At 35.1% G+C, this 27,517-nt stretch overlaps 3 protein-coding genes across 11 annotated transcripts in view; 2 read left to right on the top strand and 1 right to left on the bottom strand.

The window, feature by feature from the left end:
- LOC137487288 (uncharacterized) overlaps positions 1 to 27,517 on the bottom strand; it is a 371,338-nt gene that overhangs the window by 118,210 nt on the left and 225,611 nt on the right. The gene's annotated exons all lie outside the window — the stretch shown is intronic.
- The window catches only part of znf1069 (zinc finger protein 1069), a 616,019-nt gene that overhangs the window by 421,849 nt on the left and 166,653 nt on the right, over positions 1 to 27,517 (top strand). The window lies entirely within an intron of this gene.
- On the top strand, positions 1,644 to 27,517 carry LOC101885668 (uncharacterized). Of its 7 annotated transcripts, none has more exons than XM_068220073.2 (4): positions 1,644 to 1,676; positions 2,298 to 2,445; positions 18,757 to 18,903; positions 24,056 to 27,517. In XM_068220073.2, the coding sequence occupies exons 2-4, from the start codon at positions 2,361 to 2,363 to the stop codon at positions 25,258 to 25,260; spliced, it is 1,437 nt and encodes a 478-aa protein (XP_068076174.1). In that variant the 5' UTR covers positions 1,644 to 1,676; positions 2,298 to 2,360; the 3' UTR covers positions 25,261 to 27,517. The 7 variants fall into 7 exon arrangements, with proteins under 7 accessions (XP_068076174.1, XP_073804570.1, XP_073804568.1 ...); XM_073948469.1 differs by lacking the exons at positions 18,757 to 18,903; positions 24,056 to 27,517 and adding exons at positions 9,648 to 9,685; positions 9,778 to 12,800; XM_073948467.1 differs by lacking the exons at positions 18,757 to 18,903; positions 24,056 to 27,517 and adding exons at positions 9,645 to 9,685; positions 9,778 to 12,800.

Here is a 27,517-nt window from a genome sequence, read left to right as displayed (position 1 = left end):
ACATGAACAGGACCTGCCTTACATTCCTTAAGACAAATAAGCATAGTGTCTATAACAATACATGCTTGATTCTGCAGATCGCTACATGTGAATCGTGCCTTTTGACCTGTTTTAAAAATAACAACCATTTGTAAGCATAGTTCTTCACTAATACCAGTTTACCTCAAATAATTACACATGTAAGTGCAGTGGGTAGCTCGATCGCCTCACAGCAAGAAGGTCGCTGGTTCAAGCCTCAGCTGGGTCAGTTGGCATTTCTGTGTGGAGTTTGCATGTTCTTCCCGTGTTCGTGTGAGTTTCCTTCGGATGCTCTGGTTTCCCCAAAGTCCATAGACATGCGGGATGCATGCAGTGTGAATGAGTGTGTATGCATGTTTCCCAGTAATGGGTAGCAGCTTGAAGAGCATTCGCTGTGTCAAGCATGTGCTGCATAAGTTGGCGTTTCATTCCACTATGGTGACCCCTGATTGATAAAAATAATAAAAATAAATGAATACATGAGTAATATCACACGAGTAGCAGTGCGATGTAGCCTTCTATCAGTTTTTGTATTTCTATTTGTTGTAATGGCCTGTTGTTATTGCAATAAAAAAATGAATAAATACATTTTAAAAAAGCAGTGCAATGTGGCTGTAGGCTGTATATCAGCACTGATGGGAGGCGTGTTACAGTGTACACTAAGCACTCAAGAACGATTGTCCCTCTACCTGTTGTTTAATCTCCTGAGAACTTTGCTCATCTTCAGAACTCAAATGAAGACACTTTAGATGAAGTCAGAGAGCTCCTTCATCTGTCATAGACAGCAAAAGTCCCGAGATGCTCAAAGTCCAGAAAAGGAACCAAAAATATTTTTAAAACATGTGACATATGACTTTAGTGGTTCAATTGTAATCGAGTTTCAAGAACATTTTGTGTGCAAGAAAATGTTGAAAAAAGCAGCCAGGTCCAAAATGAGAACAGCTAAACCATGTCTGTTTTTGCCTCCGTATTCTCTTCATTTGCATTCAGCAGACGAAACTCAAACAGGTTTGGCTCAAGTAGAGGATGAGTAAATGACAAAATTGTGATTTTTATGTGAACTATCGCTTTAATGCTTCTGTAAGTAAAGGTAAATTAAATATTATTACTGAAGATATTGCTAAAGAATGGCAGGAAACGTGGAACACAGATAACAAGAGACGACAATTCATGTGGAAAAAAGGAAACTCTATATAGGCCTATGATGTTGTAGAAATAGAAAAGAAGAGGTTATAATTATAAGGATGAGATTTGGACTCAGATATTATTTATTCATTTTCTTGTCAGCTTAGTTCCTTTATTAATCTGGGGTCGCCACAGCGGAATGAACCGCCAACTTATCCAGCAAGTTTTTACACAGCGGATGCCCTTCCAGCCGTAACCCATCTCTGGGAAAACTCAGATATTAATAGGAAGTAATGTGTTGCAGACATACAAGTCATCATAAGTGGATTAAAAAAGTTAAGAAAATGTTTAGATTTAAGGTTTGTGTGAGAGAAAGCAGATATAGTGTAAAGTAAAAACCATGGGAGAAATATATCAATAAGTCAAGACTGCAAAAGTAAGTGGCAAGAAAGCTAAACAAGAAAAGACTTTTATTTTGGCGTGTGACGTCATCAGGCGCCGCCGCTTCAGCGCTGTGATTCAACTGGAGAAAGGTTTGTTTTAAAATGTTTACACAGATATAAATCGATTTAAAGTTAAAGTTCGAAGGTTTTAGTTTGTTATACGATGCTAAATTATGTTCCTGCTGTTGGAAATATTTTAATCCTTTATTCAACGTAGTACTATTTTATTCTCAGTAACCGAGGGCTATTGTTTGAATAAAGTAACAGAAAAGTGTGTAATACGTGTTTTAAAGAAACGTTTTGTTTATTACTCTCATATAAAGAAACCGTTGAAGCAAGTGTTGAAGAGAAGTTATTTTGTTTCTGTTCATTTTTTATCTATTTTAAACAATAGAGATAAAGTTGGTTTTATATTCACACATTCGTTCATTTAGATGTCTCTATATTGTTTACCATGTTACTTTGAATATTCGAGTGGAATTAGCATGCCAGTATGACTTGAAAACAACATTAACACTGTTTATTTGACTGTGAACAATGTTGTACTTTGATAGTCATTGGCTGCTTATATGTTTTCACTATTTAGATTTTGCAAATAATACTTTAATGAAATTATATTATTAAGGGGAAAGTCTGAATGTGTAAATATAAAACCAACTTTACCTCTATTTTTAAACAGGGCATTTTTATTGTTTTATTCGTTTTAAACAGGATAAAGTGTCCAAACAGAGAAAAATTCCTGCTGAAGCGACTGATCTCCACACTGTTATAAAGATGGCGTTTATTAAAGAGGAGAGTGAAGATGTGAAGATCGAAGAGACATTCTCAATCAAACAGGAAGATCTGCAGGAACAAACAGGTTAGTTTTCATTCTCAAAGACCAACTCAGTCATATAGAGGTAAAGTTGGTTTTACACATTCGTTCATTTAGGAGTCTCTATATTGTTTATAGCATGAAAGTATAACTTGAAATCACAGCATTTGACTGTAAACAATGTTATACTTAGATAGCCATTGACTGCTAATTTGATTTCACTATTTAGAGTTTGCAAAAATAATTTTATGAAATTATAATATTAAGGGGAAGGTTTGAATGTGCGAATATAAAGCCAACTTTACCTCTATAATTAAATCCATCTTGCAGCCCCGAGTTTGCTGCCTAGTTCTCCTAAATTCACATAAGCACTCATTGATAAACAGGAATGAGTTTCATTCGTTACTTGTTCCCATGTTTTTTGTCATTATTTTATATATTATTAGTCTCCCATTTTCTCTACCTTCTTAAGGTTATTGCTTTCCTTGTTCTTCTACTGTTGGTAAAGCGTCCTTGAGCACTGGTACTATATAAAATAAATAAATAAAAACAATAAATTAAAAAAGTTTAACTGAGATGAGGGCGAGGCAGTGGCGCAGTAGGTAGTGCTGTCGCCTCACAGCAAGAAGGTCGCTGTTTCGAACCTCAGCTCAGCTGGCGTTTCTGTGTGGAGTTTGCATGTTCTCCCTGCCTTCGCGCGGGTTTCCTCCGGGTGCTCCGGTTTCCCCCACAGTCCAAAGACATGTGGTACAGGTGAACTGGGTAGGCTAAATTGTCTGTAGTGTGTGTGTGTGTGTGAATGTGTGTGTGGATGTTTCCCAGAGATAGGTTGCAGCTGGAAGGGCATCCGGAATATTAAAGGGACTAAGCTGACAAGAAAATGAATGACTATAACTGAGCTGTCGATATTTGACCTACAGTATAGTAGTATATCATAGAAGATATCTGCTATTACAGTGATAGTGTTGGTATAGTACTTTCCACTTGCATATGTCACGTTGATCACAATTCCCTTTTTTCATCAACTTCTTTATGCGGTTAAACTGTTAGAATTACATCATTATTATAATACCTAATTACCAGGGCTAATAAAAATTTTAGGCCTTAAAAAGTCTTACATTTACTAAAGTATTGTGTTGTAGGTCTTTATTTTTATTTTTTTTAACAAGTCTACATTTTCCTCTATTCATGTTTTGCTACTCAGCTTGTCCAAAATCACCAACAATCCATCTCAATAAAACTTAAAATTACCTTTTTAAATAAAAAGTTTAAACTCTATTTATCATAATAGTTTAATTATTTTTTCTCACAATAACTTTTGTTTAAATAAGCTCCATGTATTTACTGCTGAGGATATCGACTTGCATAGATTTATTTTATTATAGTTTTTAAAACTTTTCAAAATATTTGTAAATTTTTTAAAATAATTTTTTAAAGGTTATTTTAAAAAACATTTACAAAACAATACAACTAGAGCTTTTGTTAAGAAATATCGAAAATATAGTTTTTTTTTTTTCATTATTCATTTATTATTGTATTATTAAATAAAAATATATATTTTTTGAAAGGGCAAATTAAAATCTTTTCCATCTGGGCCATTTGAAAAATTTCTTTATGTCAGAAAGCTTGGATGCGCCCAATATTAAATATGCTGAATGAAATGGACACTAAAATAATTAACTGTTATAAAACATTGTACAGTATTCTAAACTATATGATGTTGTTGAGGGACGACATGAAGCAAAGCTAACAATTTATAGTGGAACAATAATGTTTAGCATTGCACTGACTACAACTGGCCAACAAACTAGTCTAAAAAAGACTTTTGCTGTTTAAGAAATGGATTACAGCATGCTGATGATATGCAAACATTTGAGTGTAAAGATTGTCAGTATTGACCATATTCTTCACGTACCAGCAGGTGCCGCCATTGGACGGCATTAGGAACAGGACAATGACACTTTTCAAGGTATACCGCGGTTTAAAAAAAGTTTTAAAACCATTATTTCTGCTGTACCATCCCTACGTTTTTTTTTTTTACATTTTGATTGAAGATTTTCAAGACAACAGTGTCTCCAGGAGAAAATATATCCAAAGATGCTGTTTTAAATAGTAAAAAAAAATAATTTGAATTATTTAGCCTGACATGTTTACTGCTCCAAAATACTTTCAAAGTTTCTCAAGTGAAAATATGTTGTGTTCAAAGGGGAAAAAAAGTTTAGGTTTTTAAACCAGACATTTAAAAAGAATATATTTATAAATGGTAATCACAGTACTGAGAAATCATGATATTTTTAGTCAAGTTTATCACACCGTCAGAATCTTATACTGGTCTGTGACGGACTGAGCCAGCACATATAGTAAGGGGCATACAAAAAGTAGATTTTTTAAAATAATTATTTTTAATAAAGTCAAAAAATTTCTCAAAAAATAAATAAATGAAACAATTAAATCAATTGAAAAATCAATAAACTAAACAAAGAAAACAAAACTGAGTTCAAACCAAACTAATCATGAATAAACCAAAAACAGAACTCCTTGAAATGACAAGACTGACCACATTTATACCAGAGGGACTAGTCCACAGTAAACAAGAAGGGGGAGACAAAAACAGACAACAACAATAAACTAAGTCAAATATCTAAATACAAATCTAAATATTAGTAAAATAAATTCTAAATGAAGCAAAACTAAATATAAATCTGAACAAACACTGCAAATCATTAATGAACTTAAACTAAAGATCAGCTCTCCCTCCAAGCCATTAAGCCAATGGTATCGATTGGCGGAACCAATAGATGCCACTTGGCGGCACGTCTGCCCTTTAGTTTGTCGGACTACATCCAGAAACTCCGTTCCTCGTCGACACTGCAGCACGGTAACTTAAACTTAAAACAAAACTAAATTGACAAAACATACACCACACTGGCCATCACATGGTCCATGCTTAATGCTGCTTGATGTTGCAAAGTCAATCATTCATTCATTTTCTTGTCGGCTTAGTCCCTTTATTAATCGGGGGTCGCCACAGCGGAATGAACTGCCAACTTATCCAGCAAGTTTTTATGCAGCGGATGCCCTTCCAGCCACAACCCATCCCTGGGAAATATCCACACACTCAATCATACACACACTCATATACTACGGACAATTTAGCCTACCCAATTCACCTGTACCGCATGTTTTTGGACTGTGGGGGAAACCGGAGCACCCGAAGGAAACCCATGGGAAGGCAGGGAGAACATGCAAACCTTCTTGTGGTGAGGCTACAGCACTATCTACTGTGCCTCTGCTTTGCCCCTGTTGCAAAGTCATATTTTCTAATTTAATTATTTTTCTTTGTATGTATAGTCATGAACACATTTTTTTGTGGAGAAAGTAGCCGTTTATTAGTCCTAGTCATTTCTCCAATAGGCAACTGAAGCTTTAAAACAATAGCATATGAGATTAGGGCCCCATTTCAGAAAGGAGGTTGAGTGAAAACTCAGAGCATTTTAACCCTGAAATGAGAGAAACTCTGGTATTTGCGTATCAAAATGGCAAGTTTGTGAAATTCGAGAAAGCAGGGTAAGTCAAGCCTGTTTCTGAAAGAGAGGTAACTTGGTAACATACTCTGTGAACCTAACCTGGTCAGCAGGTTTTATTCTCTTTACTCTGTTTTGAGTTTCTGTCGGTCTCCTTTTCTTTTTTTTTTAAAATGAAGCAGTATTTCTCACTTAGCCTTACATATTCAGCCACCTATTTTTATGTGCATATTGGATAGGCTATGAGCGTAAAAAAAAAACAGTTGATGGAAACATCATGATGCACATAACTTTTGAAATATAGGCATGAAAAAACATGCGCTAAATCTTCACCACATGTTCATTGTGTGCTGACATTGTCCTCTGAGGTGAAAGTCATTTATTAAACACAGAAAAGATTCATGTAGCTTCTCCTACCGCAGTAAATTCTGTTTTTACTGTTGAGATTTGGCGCCAGTTAATCAAGAAGTGACGATTTTGTTCTTTTTAAGTCATTAAATGGAAACGCTGATTTATTCATTCATTTTCTTTTTGGCTTAATCCCTTTATTAATTGGGGCAGAATGGACTGTGTACGTTTTGTTCATTTGTTTTCCATTTTTAAACGGAATAAAGGAAAGGAAAAAAATGGCCGTTTTTCTTTTGCTCACAAGAAAACGAAAAAACAACATTTTGGCTGGATTTTCGTTTTTTGGTTTAAGGTAGGAAAACGGATAAACAACTTTAAAATTCATTTTACACATGTAGGCGGTGCTGAAATGGCCACTTTCCTCTAATTGGTCAACTATTATTATTATTATTATTATTATAACCTTTATTTTACCAGGGAAGACACATTGAGATTAAAAATCTCTTTTACAAGAGCGTCCTGGCCAAGATTAGGCAGTACACAAGTCACATGAGTCCAACAGACAACAAACAAAAAACTATTTACATTTAACATGAATCACACCGACAACTATTCAAAACATCTACAAACCAGTTTCAACTTCTAAAACTTTTTAAAAGCATGTAGTGAAATCAAGTCTTTGAACTGCAACTGTGTTTGCAGATTATTCCAAGCAAAAGGTGCTGCGTACTTAAAAGCCTTTTTTCCCATCTCAGTCCGCACTTTAGGGATAAAGAGTAAATAAATATCCTGTGAGCGAAGACCATGGTTAAGAACAGGCTTTTTACAAATATAATTCTGGAGATATGATGGGAGTAAACCCAGTATAGATTTAAACTAAATCTGAGCTTGTGACGTCCCCCTTAAAATAAAAGCCTTACACGCAGGCTTTTAATTATTATTATTTAATTATATATAAACAAAGTTTACATATTCTATCATTTGAACCACACACAGTTAGCAGGCTTACATTCATTGCACATGTATAAATTAAATAAAAATGTAAATTAGCAGTATTCTTAGACATTTTGTCATTAAAATAAGGTCATAGTTTACTGCCAAGTTTCTTGCTGCTGTGCACCTGATGCTGAGCAAAGATGGCCATTTCCGAGCAGCACCTGGTTTGTATGATTGTTTCAGAGCAAGGGCTTTATAATAATAATAATAACAATAATAATTATTATTATTATTATCACTTAGTAGTGTTTTTATTGTTTAGTTTTTTTTTTCTTTTTAATAAATGTTAACAGATCAAAAATAAGAACACATTGGGCCCTGCTATAAAAACAGGTTACCATTTGTTTTTGTTTTTTCCTATTTTAATTATATATTGAAATTATTTCTTTGATAATTAATACTATTTTTTTGCAACGCTAAAGTAGGCTTGTCTTATTATTTTTTGTAATTTGCTGTTATTGTAGGCTACATGGCAGGCTTTGCGAAATTTTTTAAATAATATATACTCATAACCTTACTAATTCGAGAGCCGAACCTAAAAAAGTTTAAGTGCAATAAGCCTGTACAATAAAGTGAGCTGCAATGCATATTTGCATATATGAATGTCTTATCTGCCTAGCTAATCCATTGCAATATTGCATGTTCCACTATTGCACTGTGTTGCCATTTGGCAACACACACATTTGATCGATTTACAAAAAAATTATTTGATAAAAAAAAAAATTTGAGTTGTGAATGTCATCATATCTTACTGGAGGTGATGTTTCATGAGGAGGTGATTTTTTTTTGTGGATCTAACATAATTTGATACTTTGTTTTTATTGACGTTTGCATTTGCATTTAGCAACTACTCACAATAAATGCCAGTCTGTCAGAAATCGCGCTACAGAAAAACACTGGATGTCATGTGACTTAACCAAAGCACATCATTGGCTACACAAAGGTATTCTCTTTCAAACAAAAAAATTATGTTGGTCTTAAAGAAATAGTGGCAGGGAAATGAACATAAGTATCATGTTGCCATATGGTTAAACCGTGCAGTAGAGGGCTAGTACTTGTGTGTATTTGCATGTCTAAAATATAAAATAAGCATTAGACAGTTAAAACACTGCATAATTGTGATGATATGATGAGCTAACTTGTCATGCTTGTCACGCTGGATAATGAGTAAAACACCAGCACCAGGGACAACAACATGGTCCTCACTTCAAATTGAAAAATAATTTGTAGTGATTTACCCTGATCTCCCTTCCTCCTCATCCCTGTCTTTGAGGCGCTGAACTCATTATCAGTGCGAGAGATAAGTAGAGAGAGACTGTGTTCACTCCTCTCCACGCTGAACTGAAGTGTTTTTTTTTTTAAACATTCAAATGTCTGTGTCGCGCGACACAACGAATCGATTATGAAATTTGTTGCCAACGCTTTTAGTAACTGATTTTTATTGGTTTTGTTGTTGCAGCCCTACTAAAAATATTGTTATGCTGTTTAGGCATGGAACGATAACCACTTTTAATGTATAAAACCGCCAAGTGGTAGTTTTTTAGGACAACAGTATCTCCAGCAGAAAAGATATCCAAAAATGCCTTTTTAGATGGCATTTCTGCATATTGTCTGGTATATAAATTGTCACCACGTAGGTCTTAAGCAAAGCCTCAGGACATGCACAAAGGCAAGAAAACAAAGGAAAAAGTTCAAATGAATGAAAACAAGTAGCAAAGTATGTCATCTTGCAATCTTATCACTTCAGTTTACAGCAAACGGGGCACTAAGCATTTGCATAAGTTCATTCATTTTCCTTCAGCCCAGTACCTTTAATTATCAGCAGTTGCCACAGCGGATTGAACCACCAACTTATCTAGCATATGTTTTAAACAGCGGATGCCCTTCCAGCTGCAACCCAGTACTGGGAAGCAATAGCATAATTTAAATACAATAATGCAGCCTTACTAATATAAGCGTGAATTATGCGTACCTGCAAGCAAGTCACAAATGTTTTTAATCGAGTGGAAGATGTACATGAGGGAACACAACACAAATAATCTAGAGCGAGTGCATTTGATCATTTGCATTGACAGCCACAGGCACAAAAAAACTTGGTTTTCCTCTGACCTCCAAAATGAAATATTCTGCAAGGTATATGATCTGATTTTGAGCTGAAACCTCAGACACATTCTGGGAACACCAAAGACTTATTTTACATTTTGTTAAAAAAAAGGGTTAATTATAGGAACCCTGTAAAGGGATAGTTGATGCAGAAATGAAAATAGCCTCACCATTTACTCTCCCTCGTGTGGTTTTAAACCTTAAGAGTTTCTTGATTCAGCTGAACACAAAAAAAAAGATATTGTGGAAAAACTAGTTTTCTTTGTGTTCCAGAAGAAAGGAAATGTTTAAAACTGCAAGATGGAGAGTAAATGGTAATTGGTCATTTTCATTTTTGGGTGAAACATCCATTTCATGCTTCTCGCTTTGAACCTTCATACTAAAGTTCACTTTTTTTCATTTAAAGACCTGATGGTGTTGAAAGAAGAGACTCATCAACTGAATGTAATGGAAGAGAAACAGCAGTTTGAGAAACACCAAGTAATAACGACTGATGAAAAACCCAAACTGACTGAAAAGACTTCATCACGTGGAAGACCTCAAAAATCCAAGTCTATGAGTAATTACAGCTGTACACGGTGTAGAAAGAGTTTCAGTAAAAAGTCAAACCTTGATATTCACATGAGAGTTCACACTAAAGAGAAACCTTACACCTGCAAACAGTGTGGAAAGAGGTTTGGTTATATACAAGGCTTTGAAAACCACATGAGAATTCACACTGGAGAGAGGCCGTACACATGCCAACAGTGTGGAAAAAGCTTCTATCATGCAGGAAATTTTGCAGCGCACCAGAGAATTCACACTGGGGAGAGGAAGTATACATGCCAACATTGTGGAAAAAGCTTCTCTAAAACAGGAAACTTGGCAGTACACATGAGAATTCACACTGGGGAGAAGCCTTACTCTTGCTCTCAGTGTGGAAAGAGTTTTAAGCAAAATGTCACCCTTAAAATCCACATGAGAACTCACAATGAAGAAAGAATTTTTACCTGCACACAGTGTGGGAAAAGTATTTCTCAAAAGCACTACCTTGACATCCACATGAGGATTCACACTGGAGAGAACCCTTACACATGTACAGAGTGTGGTAAAAGTTTCCCATATAAAGGCTCACTCAAACACCACATGATAAGTCACACCGAAGAGAAGCCGTTTGCATGTGCTCAGTGTGGAAAGAGCTTCACAACCAAAGCTAGCTTCATGAACCACATGGATGGTCACACTGGAACCATAGTGTTCACATGTGATCAGTGTGGAAAGAGTCTCACACGCAAAGACTCTATGAAGCAACACATGAAGACTCACTCAGGAGAGGATCGTTTTAGATGCAGTGAGTGTGGAAAGGGCTTTAAATGTAAAAGAAGTCTTAGCACTCACCTGAAGCTTCACAATGGAGAGCGAAAATGAGGCCTTGTCCAGCGGAGCTTGGGGCTCTCTCCCAGGACAGCATGTCAAACAAGTGTGAACTCTTGAATACATATCAAGTTACTGATAATGAAACCCTTGGAACACCTGAAGATTTAAACTCAATAACTGAATAGGGGTAAAGATGTACCAGGTTGTGAGAGTTTCTACCAGGCTGCATAAAAAGCTAAATACCTTTATATGTGTTTCAAGTTATTATGAACTGATTATTTTATTTTGTGCAAATTGCACACTTCAAACAAATTTCGGCTCTGAATATAGAATTAGAAAGATTAGGGAGGAGAAAGTGTTTAGGGAGATGCAGGGAACACTGTCCTACACTCTTAAGCCTGGTTTATACTTGATGCGTCCGCTTGTTTGCTTGAGTGCATGCAGTAAATGTGATGTCATCGCGGAGTTTGTGGAGGTTTGCTTTGAGTGCGTGTGGCATAATTTCAGCCGGCGGAGTGTATGTTTTTTTTTTGAGACTCAAGCAAACAGTGCGTGCGGCGACAGATTTTGATTTGAGTTGAATATGAATCACTTTGAAGAGCATCTGAAGACATCTTTATGGGCGAACAGTACGCAATGGTGCCACATTTGAGACTTTGCCTGAAAAGTACATCTGCACATACATCCTTATGATCCATGATCATAGAGATCACCAAATGACCAATAATTATTGGCTAGAAATTGCAACAGCCGTGGGAAAGAGGACAGTTTTTGTTAAAAAGTTTGGAAAAACCTGAGGGATGTTTGTTAAAGCCAAAGAGGCCATGGCAAAAGTAGAGACCCAGGTACATAATTACTGAATGTGTTTTTTCATTAGTCGTAGGTTTTACACTGATTAATACATTACAGTTTTGAATTTAAAACAATTTAATATTAAAACTATAATTAAGGAACAAATTATTTTTTTGATAACCGGAAAGGAATATTTGACCCTATTGGTTTACAATACACTGATGCCATGTTTTTCTAGGCTTTATTGGTGATCATGGTCAGAAGTGTTGGACCATTTTAGCATAAGTATAGAACAGAAACTAGCCAGACAGTAATGTGTGAATTGTGGAGTGGGCTAAATCTAAAAAAAAAAAAACATGTACTTTTTAGTAAGTGTACTTTTTTGCTTTTATTTTTGCCATAATAAAATATATTTGTAGAGCAGCCCATGTTCTCTTGTCATTAATATTTTAATAAACTTCAATAGGTAAAACTGTCTGAGATATGAACAAAAGAAAGTGATGCATCAAAGTTTGATTAAAAAATTCTTGAATGGTTCTAAAAATGCTTATAATAATTAAAATAACTTATAAAAACAATAAAAATAATTAGCTTAAAAATCTTGAATGATGGTAATGATATGACGTAGTTCCGGGAATTTTCTACTTCTTTGTTTATTTATCTGACTTCATGGTCAGATTCTTTTGACCGCCCCCTGTCGTTTTAAAGAATATCACAACAAAGAATGCGGTGAGTATAAAAGCCTTGTCCGCGTCGTGAGGTGTGCGCGCAGTCAGAGGAGGTGTGCGATGTGGTGCCAGGTGAAAGTATAGCTTTAGATTGTGTTTTCGATCATTCACATAGTCGGATTTCACTCGTGTGAACAAACAACTATTTGCCTCAAGTTTTGGGCTTTTGTCTGCAGTTTCACTAAACTTGTTGGCGAATGAAAGTCCGCCTAAACTTCTGCGGTGTAAACTTGCCATAAGGCAATGACTGTGAGCAACTGAAGCAGACTCCCTAAAGCCCTGTTCAGACTACACAATGCCATTTGCCTGTTACGACAGATGAGATTTGTGTCAGATTATGAGATTTTGACTTGATCAAATCTTGATGTGTTGTGGGTAACAAATGAAGACTGGTTTCAGAACACTACAAGTTTATTTTTATGGACTGATTTGAGAAAAGAAACAAGTTTTCTTCATGAAGACAATTAAACTGTCTGTACACGACTGGTTGCCTTTAAATATATGTTCATGTGAAAACTCCCACTTTACTACAAATAAATTGTTGTATGGGAAACCCAGTGTCACTATTGTGAATGAGAACATAAGTAATTTGTTGTAATTCCAGTACTCAACAGACTACTGAAGCACTTAATTTATGAATGAAATGATTTATAAAGCTAAAAAGGTTATTAACCAGGTAATGCTGTGTACAATTTTTCTTTAGTTTTACCAAATTTAACTAGTTAATAGCAAAAAAAAAAAAAAGGGGTTTACATGGATATTGACATGAGACATTCTGTCATGTACATGAGTAAATGCAATTGTAGAAAATATGCTCAGTGTTTTCAATATGACTTTCACAAAATTGACAAAAGTTATCCTCAGTATCAAATATTAATCTCAGACATTATTTTGATGGATACACATCATTAATCATTTTAAACTGAAGCTCTTTAATTTTGGGCAGAATTGGATAAGAAATGTAACTTGTTCTTATTTTTTTCTAATTCCTGTGAATTAAAATATTTAAAAATGAAATGAGGTCTGATCTTATTAGGATTAAGCTTTTGAATAAAAAAAAAAAATCCTTAAAAACTTACTACATTTTGGATCTTTAAAATATAAAGTGACCAAAAACAGAGATGAAAGAGAAAACATTACAGAATAGTGTAAAAGAATACCTCTGATCAATACTATTATGTTTTTAGGAATAACATTAACAATTGTGTAAAACTCTTTAGAATGACAAAAAAAAAACCAAACAAACATGTTTTAAGCAAAAGTTTTTGTAATCAAGAATGTCACCATGGCTATTCTTCCTATCCAATAAAGAAAAAAAATCCTAAAATAAAGACTTATTTCGATATAAAATAAAATGACTGTTCCATAAACAAGTTTTATGAGAACTGAAATTGTGCTTGTCTCAGCACAATATGACCTGCTGGTGAACAAAGACCAAATTTAAGGTTTATTTGGGCTGGAAGTGGGTTATCATTATTTCACTGCTATCAGAGTCAGAGATAATTCTATACATTTATATTTTGTGTTCTCTAGATTTCTCATGTGAAATTAAAATTCATGCAAAAGATTTTTTTATAAGATCTTATATCACTGATGGATTTATGTTATTCATTTAAATAAATGTGTATAATAATAATAGTGTTATAATAATGATAATACCTTTATTTATTTGTAATATTATTATAATTAAAATGACCGACAACTTTGCGAGCCTTGACCAATGCATTTACCAAGCCGCTGTCAGCAAGACTCACTGTGACACTTCTCTGCAGCATGTGAGCGACACAGTTTATATGAACACATGAACTGTAGCTGACAGGAGTTAAAGGGCCATGAAACCCCCTCGTTTCAGCAGGGTGTTTTTACACCTCTACTTTGGAAAAAGTCAGAAAAGTGGGGGTGTCCAGGAGTGTAGGAGGAACTAAAGTGAGATGGTGTGGGAGTGTCTATTTGGGCACGCGTGAGTTTCAGTCAAAATACACACACAGGAGAAAGTGATGGTGTTTAACCTACATGGACATCTGTAGTGGAATTATTTGCCAAATTATTAAATGGTGGACTTTAACTGCAGTTTGGCTCTTTCATTCAGGGAATTCATTCATGCCCCTCGCGACAAACGAGATATTTGATTCGAGGATCTGCTCTAAGCGTGTATTTTTCATGCAATGTTTGATACCGCACGGCGAATGAGAGAAAAAAACCTCCGTATTTCCCGGAAACTTAGATGCACACGGCAGGTAGCGTCAGAAAGCCGCGTGTGTTATTCCGGTCACAAAATGCGGTTAAAAACCCTACACGAGGTTAAAGTTTGGTTGTGGTCCTAACATGTTACGGTGCAATAGTTAACTTAGTTCGATACGAACACACTGAAAAAACAAAGAGCACTGGTCGCTCACTTACCAAATCTGTAGAGACAGGACAATCACCAGCAACTAGAGCTGCGTCTTTATTAAGAGAATACTACAAGCGAATCCGGATCTCAGCGTTTGCAGATGAGAACAGCACTCAGGTAAACAATAATCCTCCTTAGACACGCAAGTTATTGTTGTCTAGCATCGCGTACACTGTTAATCCACACGTGAGTCTGAGCTCTCACAGAGAGAAAAAGAAACTTAACGGCAGCAAACTATAAAAGCAACACTTCACGCTTGTTTTGCCAACACAACGTGGCGTCTATGTCGTGTAAACACAGTAATAAATATTAATGAAGTTGCACAATAGAGCGCGCTGATTGGTTTGAACCAAGCCTTACTCATGCATTAATAATGCATCACACTGTAAGACGTAATAAGACACACTCTGGCACAGACGCCCAGTCTGCACGCTGGAATACAACGCTATTATGTCATGACCGTGACGTAGCTTCAAAAATTCGTTTCAAACAGGAAGTACGAATTTGCTTGAAATAACGCAAAAACAACCAATTTACACTTTTTAGTGAAATATAGGTGCCTTAATAGTGTTTTCAGCAGTGTGGGACACATATATGACTGTCAACAGCTCAAAAAATGTGTTTTGGTGTTTCGTGACCCTTTAAAGCTGTGAATGAAGACATGCAATCGTTAAAAGAAATTGTAACCTTTACTCTTACCAACCTAATTAAAGGCAAAGAAAAAGGGGGTAAATTGTTTTTTTACAATTGAGAGAGATAGTGATGGTCTGACAAATACAAAACATGGTATTTTGCCAAATGGTACAGCCAGCAAAAAGGTGTGAACTATGACAAGATTTTTTCTCCAACTTCTAACATGACTAGTATAAGAGTGTTAATGCAAAAGCTGTGCAAAAATATCTGATTGTTCACCATTCATTAATTTTCTTTTCGGCTTAATCTCTATTAATCTGGGGTCACCACAGCGGAATGAGCCGCCAACTTATCCAGGACATGTTTTACACAGCAAAGGCCCTTACAGCTGCAACCCATCCCTGGGAAACATCCACTCACACACACAAACACACTCGCACTAGAGTCAATTTGAGCTTTTACCCAATTCACCTATACCACACGTCTTTGGACTTGGAGAAACCGGAGCAAACACATGCGAACACATTGAGAACATGCAAACTCCACACAGAAATGCCAACCGACCCAGCCGAGGCTCAAACCAGTGACCTTTTTGCTGTGAGGTGAACATGCTATCCATGGGCCACCGCATTGCCCCTGATTGCTCACCTGATGGATGTAAAAGCAGCATATTTATATGCACCAATAGAATGTGACATTTTTTATAGAAACGCCAGAAGGTTATGAGTAGGCCCACATAAAATCTGTGTGCACAGAAATCCGCAGAATTTTAGCCCATCATTGAGTCTATTTATTTACTTGTATAAATGTGTGTACATTTATTTATTTTTTCAGTTTTTTATATTAATTTCAGTAATATTATTAACTAATATGAAAATGTTTATTTAATTTCTCTACAATACAGTGTGTAAAGTAATATTTTCTGTCTTTTAGTAGAGATATTATAGAAGAGACTTGCTTTGTTTACCAAACAGGTGGATCTAGATAGATTTGCTTTGTAAAAAGCTTTTAATTAAGATACTCCCAAAATAAAACCACATAAATCCGCAGTTTTTATTTATTTATTTATTTTTTATACTAAATTCTCAGAAGAAAAAGCAAAAAAGGTCAAGATTCTGTTTGGCCCTAGTTATGAGGTAAAATCTGAAAGAAAAGAGAAACCGGTGTGTAAATTGAAAATAATCACTTTATGGACTCAAGCAGTCAGGCAGGAACTAAAACAAAATGTTAATTACTTGGGTGAAGACATTTTTGCCCCATGTATTCTTTAGTATATCTTCATTTGCATTCAGCAGAAGAAACTCAAACAGGTTTGGAACTGGTAGAGATGAGTAAATGACAGAATTGTAATTTTTGTGAACTACCCCTTTAATGCTTCTTTAAGGTAAAGTTAAATATGATTCCAGAAGATAAAGAATGACAAGAAACAGACACTAAGAGACAACAATTCATATATAAAAAACTCAGGAAGTTGTAGAAATAGGAAAGACCCTAATCACAAGGATGAGATTTAGTTATGTGTTCTAGACATGCAAGTCGTCATAAAGTGAATTAAAAAGGTTTTTCAAAATTATCTTTAAAATGTTTTGATCAACTTCAAATACTAAATATGTCTGTGTGTGTGAGAGAGAGCTGATATAGTGTAAAGCGAAAACGAGGGAGAAATTTATCAATAAGTCATGACTCATGACAGTAGCAAAAAAAAAGCTGAACAAAATGACTTTTATTTTGGCGGGGTGCTGTGACGTCATAAGGCGGCGCCGCTTTTGCGCTTTATTTCAACAGGAGAAAGGTTTGTTTTCAAGCTTTTACACTTATATAAACCGATTACAGTTTAGGGTTTTTTCATCCGATGCTAAATTATGTACCTGCTGTTGACAATATTATTTTAACCCTTTATACAACGTTACTATTTTACATAACGTAGACTAATCATGTTCTGTACACTTTTCGCTATTCAGCGCACTCAAACGACCACTCCTCCGTCATTGAAAGCCAGATAAGCATGATTGTGTGTTCATTCTCTGGGGGAATACCTATTGCACAATCCGAATCTTGATTGATGTCTTTTGGACCAGTAGTTTTTGAGAAAAGATGGGAAAAGTACCGCCTTCGCATGTGTACGGAAGATGATAGGTACGGTGTTCCATACATGACTAAAATAGTGTTCCGTACAGGGCGAATAACTTTAATTTTCGGCAAAAATGGGCTTTGTTTGAAGTTTTATTAAAATCTCATGTCAGAATATACCATTATTGTGTTTAACTTGAAGTTAATGATATATTAAATAACCCTTTTATGAAAGTTTTAAATGAAATAGCTTCAAAATCATTTACTTTTTATATCATGTTTATTTTATTACAGCATGACAATTTAAAATATTAAAACATTAAATTCATGCACATTGAAGCTAACTTGACTGACCTTTTATGAATATAAACATCATTACTGCAAAAGGAGGATCCAAACTGCGTTTGCAGCCTGTCTCTCAGGCGGAGAGTTGCGACATGCGGTATTTACCCACAATAGATGTTTAAACATCCCCATTTCAAAGCATTTATTCAACAAAAGATCATTTATTTAACAATTTGTGATAACATAATATTCACTTCATAAAGACTGTAATACCATGTGATGCATAAATTAAATGCAAAAGCATATTGTCGGGGCTTTAAATGTCTCCCCTCCCAGGCGACACTCGCACTTTAAGCTTGCCCACTTTCTATTTTCAAGCGCATTAGGTGGACGTAGCAAACTTACTGATTTTACTCGGAAACATATTGTAGGAATGTCTCTGTTGTGGTTGGGGCTGAAAAAGTGAGAATTAAAGATTACACAGATATATAGCTTGCCTACGACCCATAAGTATTTATTCAGAGATTAAAGTTAAAAGGTCATCTGTACGGAGCATCGTTGTGTACGGAATATGGTTAGTCTACGTGAGAGGTAAAGTTGGTTTTATATTCACACATTCTGACTTCCACTTAATATAATTTCCTAAAAGTATTATTTGCAAACTCTAAATAGTGAAATCATATTAGCAGCAAATGACTATCAAAGTACAACAGTGTTCACTGTCAAATAAACAGTGTTAATGTTGTTTTCAAGCCACACTTGCATCGAATATTCAAAGTAACTTGGTAAATAATATACAGACTTCTAAATGAACGAGTGTGTAAATATAAAACTAACTTTATGGTTTATATTACCTATATTGTTTGAATAAAGCAACAGAAAAGTGTGTAATAAGTGTCTTAATGATGAAGGTTTACTTGATTCAATAGCGTAATATCACTCCATTCTAAGTATACATCGCTATATATAATAAACGGAGTACTACTTTTAATCAGCTCATTGTTTCTTGCTCGGACTCACTCTTTTACTTGATTTCTTTTTAATTACTCTCATATAAAGAAACTGTTGTAGCAAGTGTTGAAGATAAGTTATTTTTGTTTCTGTTCATTGTTTTATTCATTTTAAACAGGAAGTGTCCGAACACAGAGAAAAACTCCTGCTGAAGCGACTGATCTTCACACTGTTATAAAGATGGCGTTTATTAAAGAGGAGAGTGAAGATGTGGAGATTGAAGAAACATTCACAGTCAAACAGGAAGATCTGCAGGAACAAACAGGTTAATTTTCATTCTCAAAGACCAACTCAGTCATTTGATCCTCATTCAGATATATTTTAATAATAAAAATACTAAATTAATCCATCTTGTAGCCCTGAGTGTGCTGCCTAGTTCTCCTAAATGCACATAACACTCATTAAAAGATAGTAACAAGTTTCTTTTGTTACTTGTTCTCATGTCTTTTGTCATTCTTTTATGTATTATTAGTCTCCCATTTTCTCTACCTTCTTAAGGTTATTGCTTTTCTTGTTCTACTGTTTGTAAAGAGTTCTTGAGAGCACAGGCGCTATATAAAATTAATTAAAAATATTAAATTAAAGTTTAACTGAGCTGTCGATATTTGACCTACAGTATTCTCATAGAAGATATCTGCTATTACGGTGATAGTGTTGGCTTAGTAATTTCCATTTGCATGTCACTTTGATCACAATTCCCTTTTTCCCCTCAACTTCTTTATGGGTTTAAACTTGTTTCTAGTAGTTGTTACTAGTTCTTACAGATTTTATCTGAGTTAGAACACACAAGACTCACACATGAACATTTACTCAAAGGAGAAGAACCACCAAAATGCCTTTATTGCAACAGAAACCAAACAGTTAAACATATTCTTGTGGAATGCCCCATTTTTAATGTTATTAGACAACAATATTTATCTGGAGAGACTTTAAAGGAAATATTTTTAAACGTGAATCCATCTAAAGTTGGAGAATTTTTATCAAAAGGAAATCCTAAAAAACGGTTTTAGATTTTTTTCTTATATAATATCATTATTATTACTATTTATATGTTTTACCTTGTACATTATTTATTGCTGTTGATGACTTTTAATTGTTAGAATATTTTTACTTGATCTATTTTCCTTTTGCCATGACATAGCCATAGACGCTGAAATTGCAATAAAATTAAAACTCTCTCTCTCTCTCTCTCTCTCTCTGAGTTAGAACTAAATTAATGTTATAAAAACTAATTACCAGGGCTATTGTGTTTAAACAGGGTTTATGCGGGGTTGTAAATTACAAAATCAAAATTTTAGGCCTTAAAGTCTTAAATTTACTGAAATGTTGTATTGTAGGTCTTAAATCTTTTTTAAACAAGTCTTCATTTTCCTTTGTTCATGTTTTGCTGCTCAATCTGGTCAAACCCCATACAATCACCAACAATCCATCTCAATAAAACAGTAAAATTTTTATTCAAAAAGGTCATTTTAACTCTATTTATCATAATGCTTTAATTGTTTTCCTTACAATAACATATGTTTAAACGTGCTCCATGTATTTACTGCTGAGGACAGACTGTTGTGCATATTTTTTTTTTTAAATTTTTTAAAAACTTTTAATGCACTTGTTAATTGTTTTTTTGTTTTTTTTAAAGAAAATTTATGTTGGAAAAAAGTGAAGTAGAGCTTGCTTGTTTTTACACAATATTTAAGATCTTTTGCTAAGAAATATCTAAAATATTAAATGTTTTTATTATTCATTTATTATTGTATAATTAAATGTATAAAATTATTATTATTTATTTTTTGATAGGGAAAATAAAATCCTTTCTATCTGGGCCATTTGAAAAAATCTTTAGCCCTTTATGAGTCTAAAATTTCATAATGGTCTTAAAAATGTCTTAATGTCTTAAATTTAACTTGGTGAAACCTGCAGAAACTCTGGTTTAAAGTATGTCAGAAAACGTGGATGCCCCCAATATTAAATATGCTGAATGAAATGGACACTAAAATAATTAATTATTATAAAACATTGTACAGTATTCTAAACTATATGATGTTGCTGTGGGATGACATGAGACAAAACAAACACATTATAGTGGAACAATAACGTTTAGCATTGCACTGACTACAACTGGCCAACAAACTAGTCTAAAAATGACTTTTGCTGTTTAAGAAATGGATTACAGCATGCTGATGATACGCAAACATTTGAGCGTAAAGTTTGTCAGTATTGACCAAATTCTTCACGTACCAGCAGGCACCGCCATTGAAATCTTTTTGCTTGAGACTTTTTTTTTTAAAAGATGAATTTTTAGATCCTAAAAACCGTGTCATGCTGCTTAGGCAAGGGACAGTTTACAAGGTATACCTCGGTTTGAGAAAAGTCAAGGTTTTAAAACCGCCAATATTTTCTGCTGTATTGTTCCTACAGTATATACTTTTTAAAAAATTTTTATTTTAAGTTTTTTAGGACAACAGTATCTCCAGGAGAAAATGTATCCAAATTATGAGGTTTTAAATTGTAAATAAATCTGTATTTTTAAAACAAATGAAGACAGCAGTTGTCAATTATTCATTTGAATGATTTTGCCAGACATGTTTACTGCTCCAAGATATTGTAAAAGTTTCTCCAATGAAAATATTTTGTTCAAAGGGAAAAAGTACAGTTCAACCATGATATTTTTATTCAAGCTTATCATACCGTCAGAATCTTATACTGGCCCATGCCTAATGCTGCTTGATGTTGCAAAGTCATATTTTCTTATTTTATTGTTTTTTGTATGTATAGTCATGAACACATTTGTTTGTGGAGCAAGTTTATTAATCCTGGTCATTTCTACAATAGGCAATTGAAGTTCTAAAACAATAGCATATGAGTTCAGGGCCCTGTTTCAGAAAGGAGGTCAAGTGAAAACTCAGAGTATTTTAATCCTGAAATGAGAGAAAGTCTGGGTTATCATTTCAAAATGGCAGGTTTGTCAAACTTGAGAAAGCAGGGTAAGCTAGTTTCTGAAAGAGATCTAACTTTAACTGCGAGTCAGTTACCGTGGTAACTTACTCTGTGAACCTACCTGGTCAGTAGCAGGTTTTATTCTCTAAACTCGTGAGTTTTTGTCAGTCTCCTTTCCTTTTTCTCGCTTAGCCTTACGTTTCCAGCCACCTATTATTAAGTGCATTTTGGATGGGCTATGAGCATAAAAAAATTGGTTGATGGAAATGTCATGATGCACATAACTTTTGAAATATTGGCATAAAAAACATGCGCATAACTGAGTAGGATAAACTTTTTATTTTATAAGAAAAGATAAACTTACGTAAACTACGCAAGCACCTTTACTGAACAAATTCCAGTTTGTGCATTAAAAAAGGTTGGTTATAAGAGATTATATGATGATACAAATGTGTGTGAATGCACAAACCAGCAGGCTGAGCACACTGCAGAGCGTCTAAAATGTTGTTTTGGTCATTCTAAAACACCTGAACCATTTCAGTATTCATGCTATTGTATTATTAATGATCTCCAGAGCGTCTGGAGTGTGTCAAGAGTGTCTGTTCTCTGCATCTCATGGCTTCAAACGCCACCACATGTTCATTGTCCTCTGAGGGGAAAGTCATTTATTAAATAAGCAAAAGATTCATGTAACTTCTTCTACCGTAATAAATTCTGTTTTTACTGTTGATACTTGGAACCAGTTAATCAGGAAGTGACGATTTTGTTCTCTTTTATTCATTGGATGGAAACGCTGATTTATTTGTGTATTTTTCATGCAATATTCCAGTTTTGCAAATAAATTTAGTTCTCATTTTTGGATGGAAACACAGCTATTACCAACATTTCAGTCTCACAAAGAACAGTACGTCACGTATGCGAATGGCTTGGCCTTTAATGAATAATTAGCTTAACATTACAGACCTTCGACAGGGACATGTACTGTATCTATGAAAGCCTTCTCACATTCTTCGGTCCATGGAATCGGATTCTTTATGGCTTTAGCCATGTCTTCTAAAGACATTCCTCTCAGACTTCCCTCACATAAATTGGGACCCAACTTCATTGGACCATTTCCCATTATCAAGGTGCTCAGTCTAGTGTTGGTTCAACTCAAATTAAGTCTAAGTTTAAAAACATTCATCCAGTCTTTTTTTAAGGTGTCTAAGATCAAACCCATGCTTCTCTCCCCACTGCACCCCATAACCTCTGCTCCTCTGCCTCCCAGACTGGTTGAGGGTGCACTCACATACACAGTGCACTGGCCCCTGCATGTGAGGAGGAGAGGTAGAGAGGTTATCAGTATCGGGTTGACTGGAAAGGTTATGGTCCACAGGAAAGATGTTGGATTCCGGCTCTGGATATTCTGGACCGCTCTCTCATTGATCAGTTTCATTAGTTCCATAGTGAGTCTTAAGGGAATGCAAGGGGCCGTTCTTGAGAGAGGGGGTACTGTCACCGCTCACCCGACTGGGTTTTTACTTTGATTTTTGCTTTTTCCGGTTCTCACTCCTTAATAAACCCTTGTTGTTTTTCTGCATTTGATTCAGTTTTTTTTTGTTTTTTGTTTTTTTTTACTTATGACACAAGAATTTTCTTTCTCATTTGTGTTTACATGTCTTTAAATTTTGGCATGATGTCTAGCTTTTGAGGCTCTTTTGGTCTACTTCAGACAGGTCCTATTTAGGTAATTTCTTGATTGAGAACGTGTGGTAGTTATCAGGTCTGGGTGTGGCTAGAGAACTTGAACCCGGTGTGATAAATAAAGTTATGTTTAATGGGGAAAAACATTTTCACACAAGTCTGTGTAGTTCAGTGTTTTGTCCTCCTTTTAAGAATAAAATTCTTTATTTAAAAACTGCACAATGCATTTAGTTATGTTATCTTTGTCTAATATTTACATTTGTTTGATGATCTGAAACAGTTAAGTGTTAGTATTCTGCATTGCATTCGTTACATGCAGATTACTAAACCAGAGAACATTTGTCATCTAAAGGTGCAGGTTTAAGGCTTTATGCAGATGTTATGCAGATATGTCTCATGTCTGTGGGGCAAATATTCTCAGAGATTCAGCTGCTTTTTTTTTGACAGGTTTACCAGTCAGGCACAGAATGAAAAAGCATTCCCTATCTGCTTTACAAGTTTTACAAAAACATGTTGTTTTGTGTGATGACGAATATTACAAATAGAAACTGGCCATTTACAGCTTTCAAATTTATGTCTCATCAGTATGACCAAAATGCTCTGGGATTAATCATATAAGTATCTGCTTAAATGTGTTTGTGTGTAATGGACACTAGGAGGTTAATATGACAAGATCAATCTAAATATTATCTGCTGTTTTTACATTTAATGTGCATCAAAATTAAAGTTTTCACTTCCTTTTCACTGAGAGTTTTAATGATTTACTAAAAGCTGAACTTTTTTTTTTATTATTATTTCAGACCTATTTAAAGAGTATGAGAGGAGTAAAGAGGAGGAACATCATGTCAAAATTGAAGACAAAACTCATTTAGAGACTGATGATATTTTAAAAATGAGAGACAAGCGTTGTTTTACCTGCAATCAGTGTGGGAAGAGTTTGGCAAACAAAAGCAAACTAAAGATCCACATGAGGGTCCACAATAGGGAGAAACTATTCACATGCACTCAGTGTGGGAAGAATTTCAACCAATCATCACACCTTAATCAACACATGAGGATCCACACTGGAGAGAAACCATTCACATGCACCCAGTGTGGGAAGAGTTTCAGCTACTCAGCAAACCTTAATCAACACATGAGGATCCACACTGGAGAGAAACCATTCACATGCACCCAGTGTGGGAAGAGTTTCAGCAACTCAGCAAACCTTAATCAACACATGAGGATTCACACTGGAGAGAAACCATTCACATGTACTCAGTGTGGGAAGAGTTTCAGCCAATCATCATACCTTAATCAACACATGAGGATCCACACTGGAGAGAAACCATTCACATGCAGTCAGTGTGGAAAGAGTTTCAGCCAATCACCATACCTTAATCAACACATGAGGATCCACACTGGAGAGAAACCATTCACATGCAGTCAGTGTGGGAAGAGTTTCAGCCAATCATCATCCCTTTATCTACACATGAGGATACACACTGGAGAGAAACCATTCACATGTACTCAGTGTGGTAAGAGTTTCAGCAAATCATCAAACCTTAATATACACATGAGGAACCACACTGGAGAGAAACCATTCACATGCCTTCAGTGTGGGAAGAGTTTTAGCCAATCAACATCCCTTAATCTACACATGAGGATACACACTGGAGAGAAACCATTCACATGTACTCAGTGTGGTAAGAGTTTCAGCCAATCATCAAACCCTAATATACACATGAGGAACCACATTGGAGAGAAACCATTCACATGCACTCAGTGTGAGAAGAGTTTTAGCCAATCAACATCCCTTAATCGACAAATGATGATCCACACTGGAGAGAAAGAGTTTATGTGCTTGAAGTGTGAGAATACTTTTATTACAGCTGCAGAATTGAAACGCCACCAGAGGGTTCACACTGGAGAAAAACCGTACAAGTGTTCACAGTGCAGTAAGAGGTTTGCTCACTCAGGAACCCTGAAAACACATGAGAGGATTCACACTGGAGAGAAACTGTAGACATGATCAGTGTGTACAAAGTTTCACTTAATCAGGGCAGCTTAAGAAACACATGGGATGGTTTCTGGTAAGGCGCCGACACATGTAGCAGCATAGAAAGAGCGCTTCCATACACACTGGTATTAATCCTCCTTTTTACATCATATATAATAACCTAAACCATATTTAAATGACATGGAGGAGGGACAAAAACAAAAAGGCTAGGACAAAACAATCAGTTAATCCTGAAAAAAATGAGAAATCAACAGATGAAAAATCCAAGACGGACGGGATAGCTGATAGCCTGTCACCTATCATTGCAGCAATATTTACAGACATCAAAGCTTTCCAGAAGAATATTAAATCTGATTTAACCGCCTTCCAAGATTCTCTCGCAAAAGATGTGAAAATGGAATTAAGTAACTGTAAACAAGAAGTCAATCAACAACTGGATGACCTTATCACGGACCTAAATGCAACGACAGAAAAGGTCAACGAAGTGGAGCAGCGAGTTGGAGAATTTTGGAGGAGAACATTGCAGAGATGAAAGAAATGCTCAATCAATCCATTCAAATACAAGAAAATTTAAAAGAGAAACTGTGAGATATAGAAAAACGCTCCCGTAGAAATAATAATCAGATTTTTGGAATCCCGGAAGGAAGCATTCTGAATGAAAAGGGAATTAAGTTCTAAACACCACCGCCGGCAAGACTTAAAATCTTTTTGGAAAACAAAGGACCTGGTCCTCCGCTTTGCATGGAGAAAAAAAGTAATACACTGAAATAAAAAAAGAGTTTTCTTTGACCAAGACTACCCACCTGAGATCCAACAGAAAAGACGGGCTTTTGCTCCGAAAAGAAAAATTCTGAATGAAAAGGGGATTAAGTTCCAAACACCGAATCTTTCTGGAAAGCAGGGCGGTCATGTACAATTTGATGACGGAGGCATCAAGAGAAAGTCTGAAAGAAAAAGGACTGATAAACAGCGAAGAAGAAACTATTATAGGAATCCCTGGGAAAGAGAAACAAAGACCTTGGCAAAAGGTTGGAGTGACATGGAAGAAAAGTAAGGAAAAACATCAAGCGAAGATCCGGGAAAAACTATGTGAATTTCAAAGGGACAACACTAGCTTTGTTTGGAAGAAGGGTAAAACCTGGTAGATCCTAACAAAGAACTCTGAGAGACTGGTAAAACTTCTTGACTTGATTCACCGATAATGGACCAAGGTTATAATAGTTTTGGATTTTTCATTAGTTTTAGTTTCTATTTAGTTTTGACTTTTTATTTTTAAATTCAGTTAGTTTTAATTAGTTTTAGAGGCAGATTTCTTAGTTTTTATTAGTTTCTATATTTTAAAAAATGTCTTTTTATTAGTTTCAGTATTAGTTTCAGTTTTTTTTTTTAAATGAGGATATTTGTTAGATGCAAAATTCAAAATCAACAGTATAAATATTGTATAATAAAAACTCAGCCACACATTTTTTAAAACATGTATTAAAAGAAGATGAACACTATCATCCACCACAACCATCTACCCATCCTCAAGTTAGACACCCAGTAGTGATGGACAGGGCCGGATAAAACTATAGGCATTATGGGCACAGGCCCAGGGGCCCGTCCGCACTTAGATTTTGCCTACTTTTCATCACCAAAAAGACAAGTGGGAATTATTGATAAGTGTGTGTATTATGGAGGACTCCGACTCCTAGAACTGGATTGGAGAGGTGTTATCCAAATCATGTGCAGTATAAGTTTGTAGAAGTTATACATTAAAATACCCTAAATATACATTTTAATACTGCTTCAGTGAACTTGAACAAGTACATTAAAATCCATTAATTTCCCCTAGTTGTATTAGTATTTTTTTCTTTCAAATTAAATGCTTTAAAAATAAGTTAAATCTTTGTAGAATAGAAATATATGTACTGTATATCAATTATTTAAAAAATGTGGGCAATACATTATAGATAATTTTTTTATCAAATATTATATTAATCTTATTTTTTAATTCAACTATAGGGTGCGGCTATAGTGGGCCTTCAAGACATTGTGCCCAATGGGCTCTGAATTATTAATCCGGGCCTGCTGATGGGTAATTCAGATTTTTAACGTGGATGTTAGGACTCAACATTATGTAGTCAGCAATAGTAATTTAAGTCAATTAAAATGATCAGAAAAGTCTTTCAGTAAAGTTTTGCAACCCAACTGAATCATGATTCACTCATTTAAATTCCATTATGATTGTCTGCTATGAAATAAACTTGCGTTTTTTCACCAG

The sequence above is a fragment of the Danio rerio genome, chromosome 4, assembly GCF_049306965.1.
Source record: "Danio rerio strain Tuebingen ecotype United States chromosome 4, GRCz12tu, whole genome shotgun sequence".
Lineage (NCBI taxonomy): Eukaryota > Metazoa > Chordata > Actinopteri > Cypriniformes > Danionidae > Danio > Danio rerio.
The sequence above is the reverse complement of the archived record's forward strand: the minus strand, read 5'-3'. Positions and strand labels throughout refer to the sequence as shown.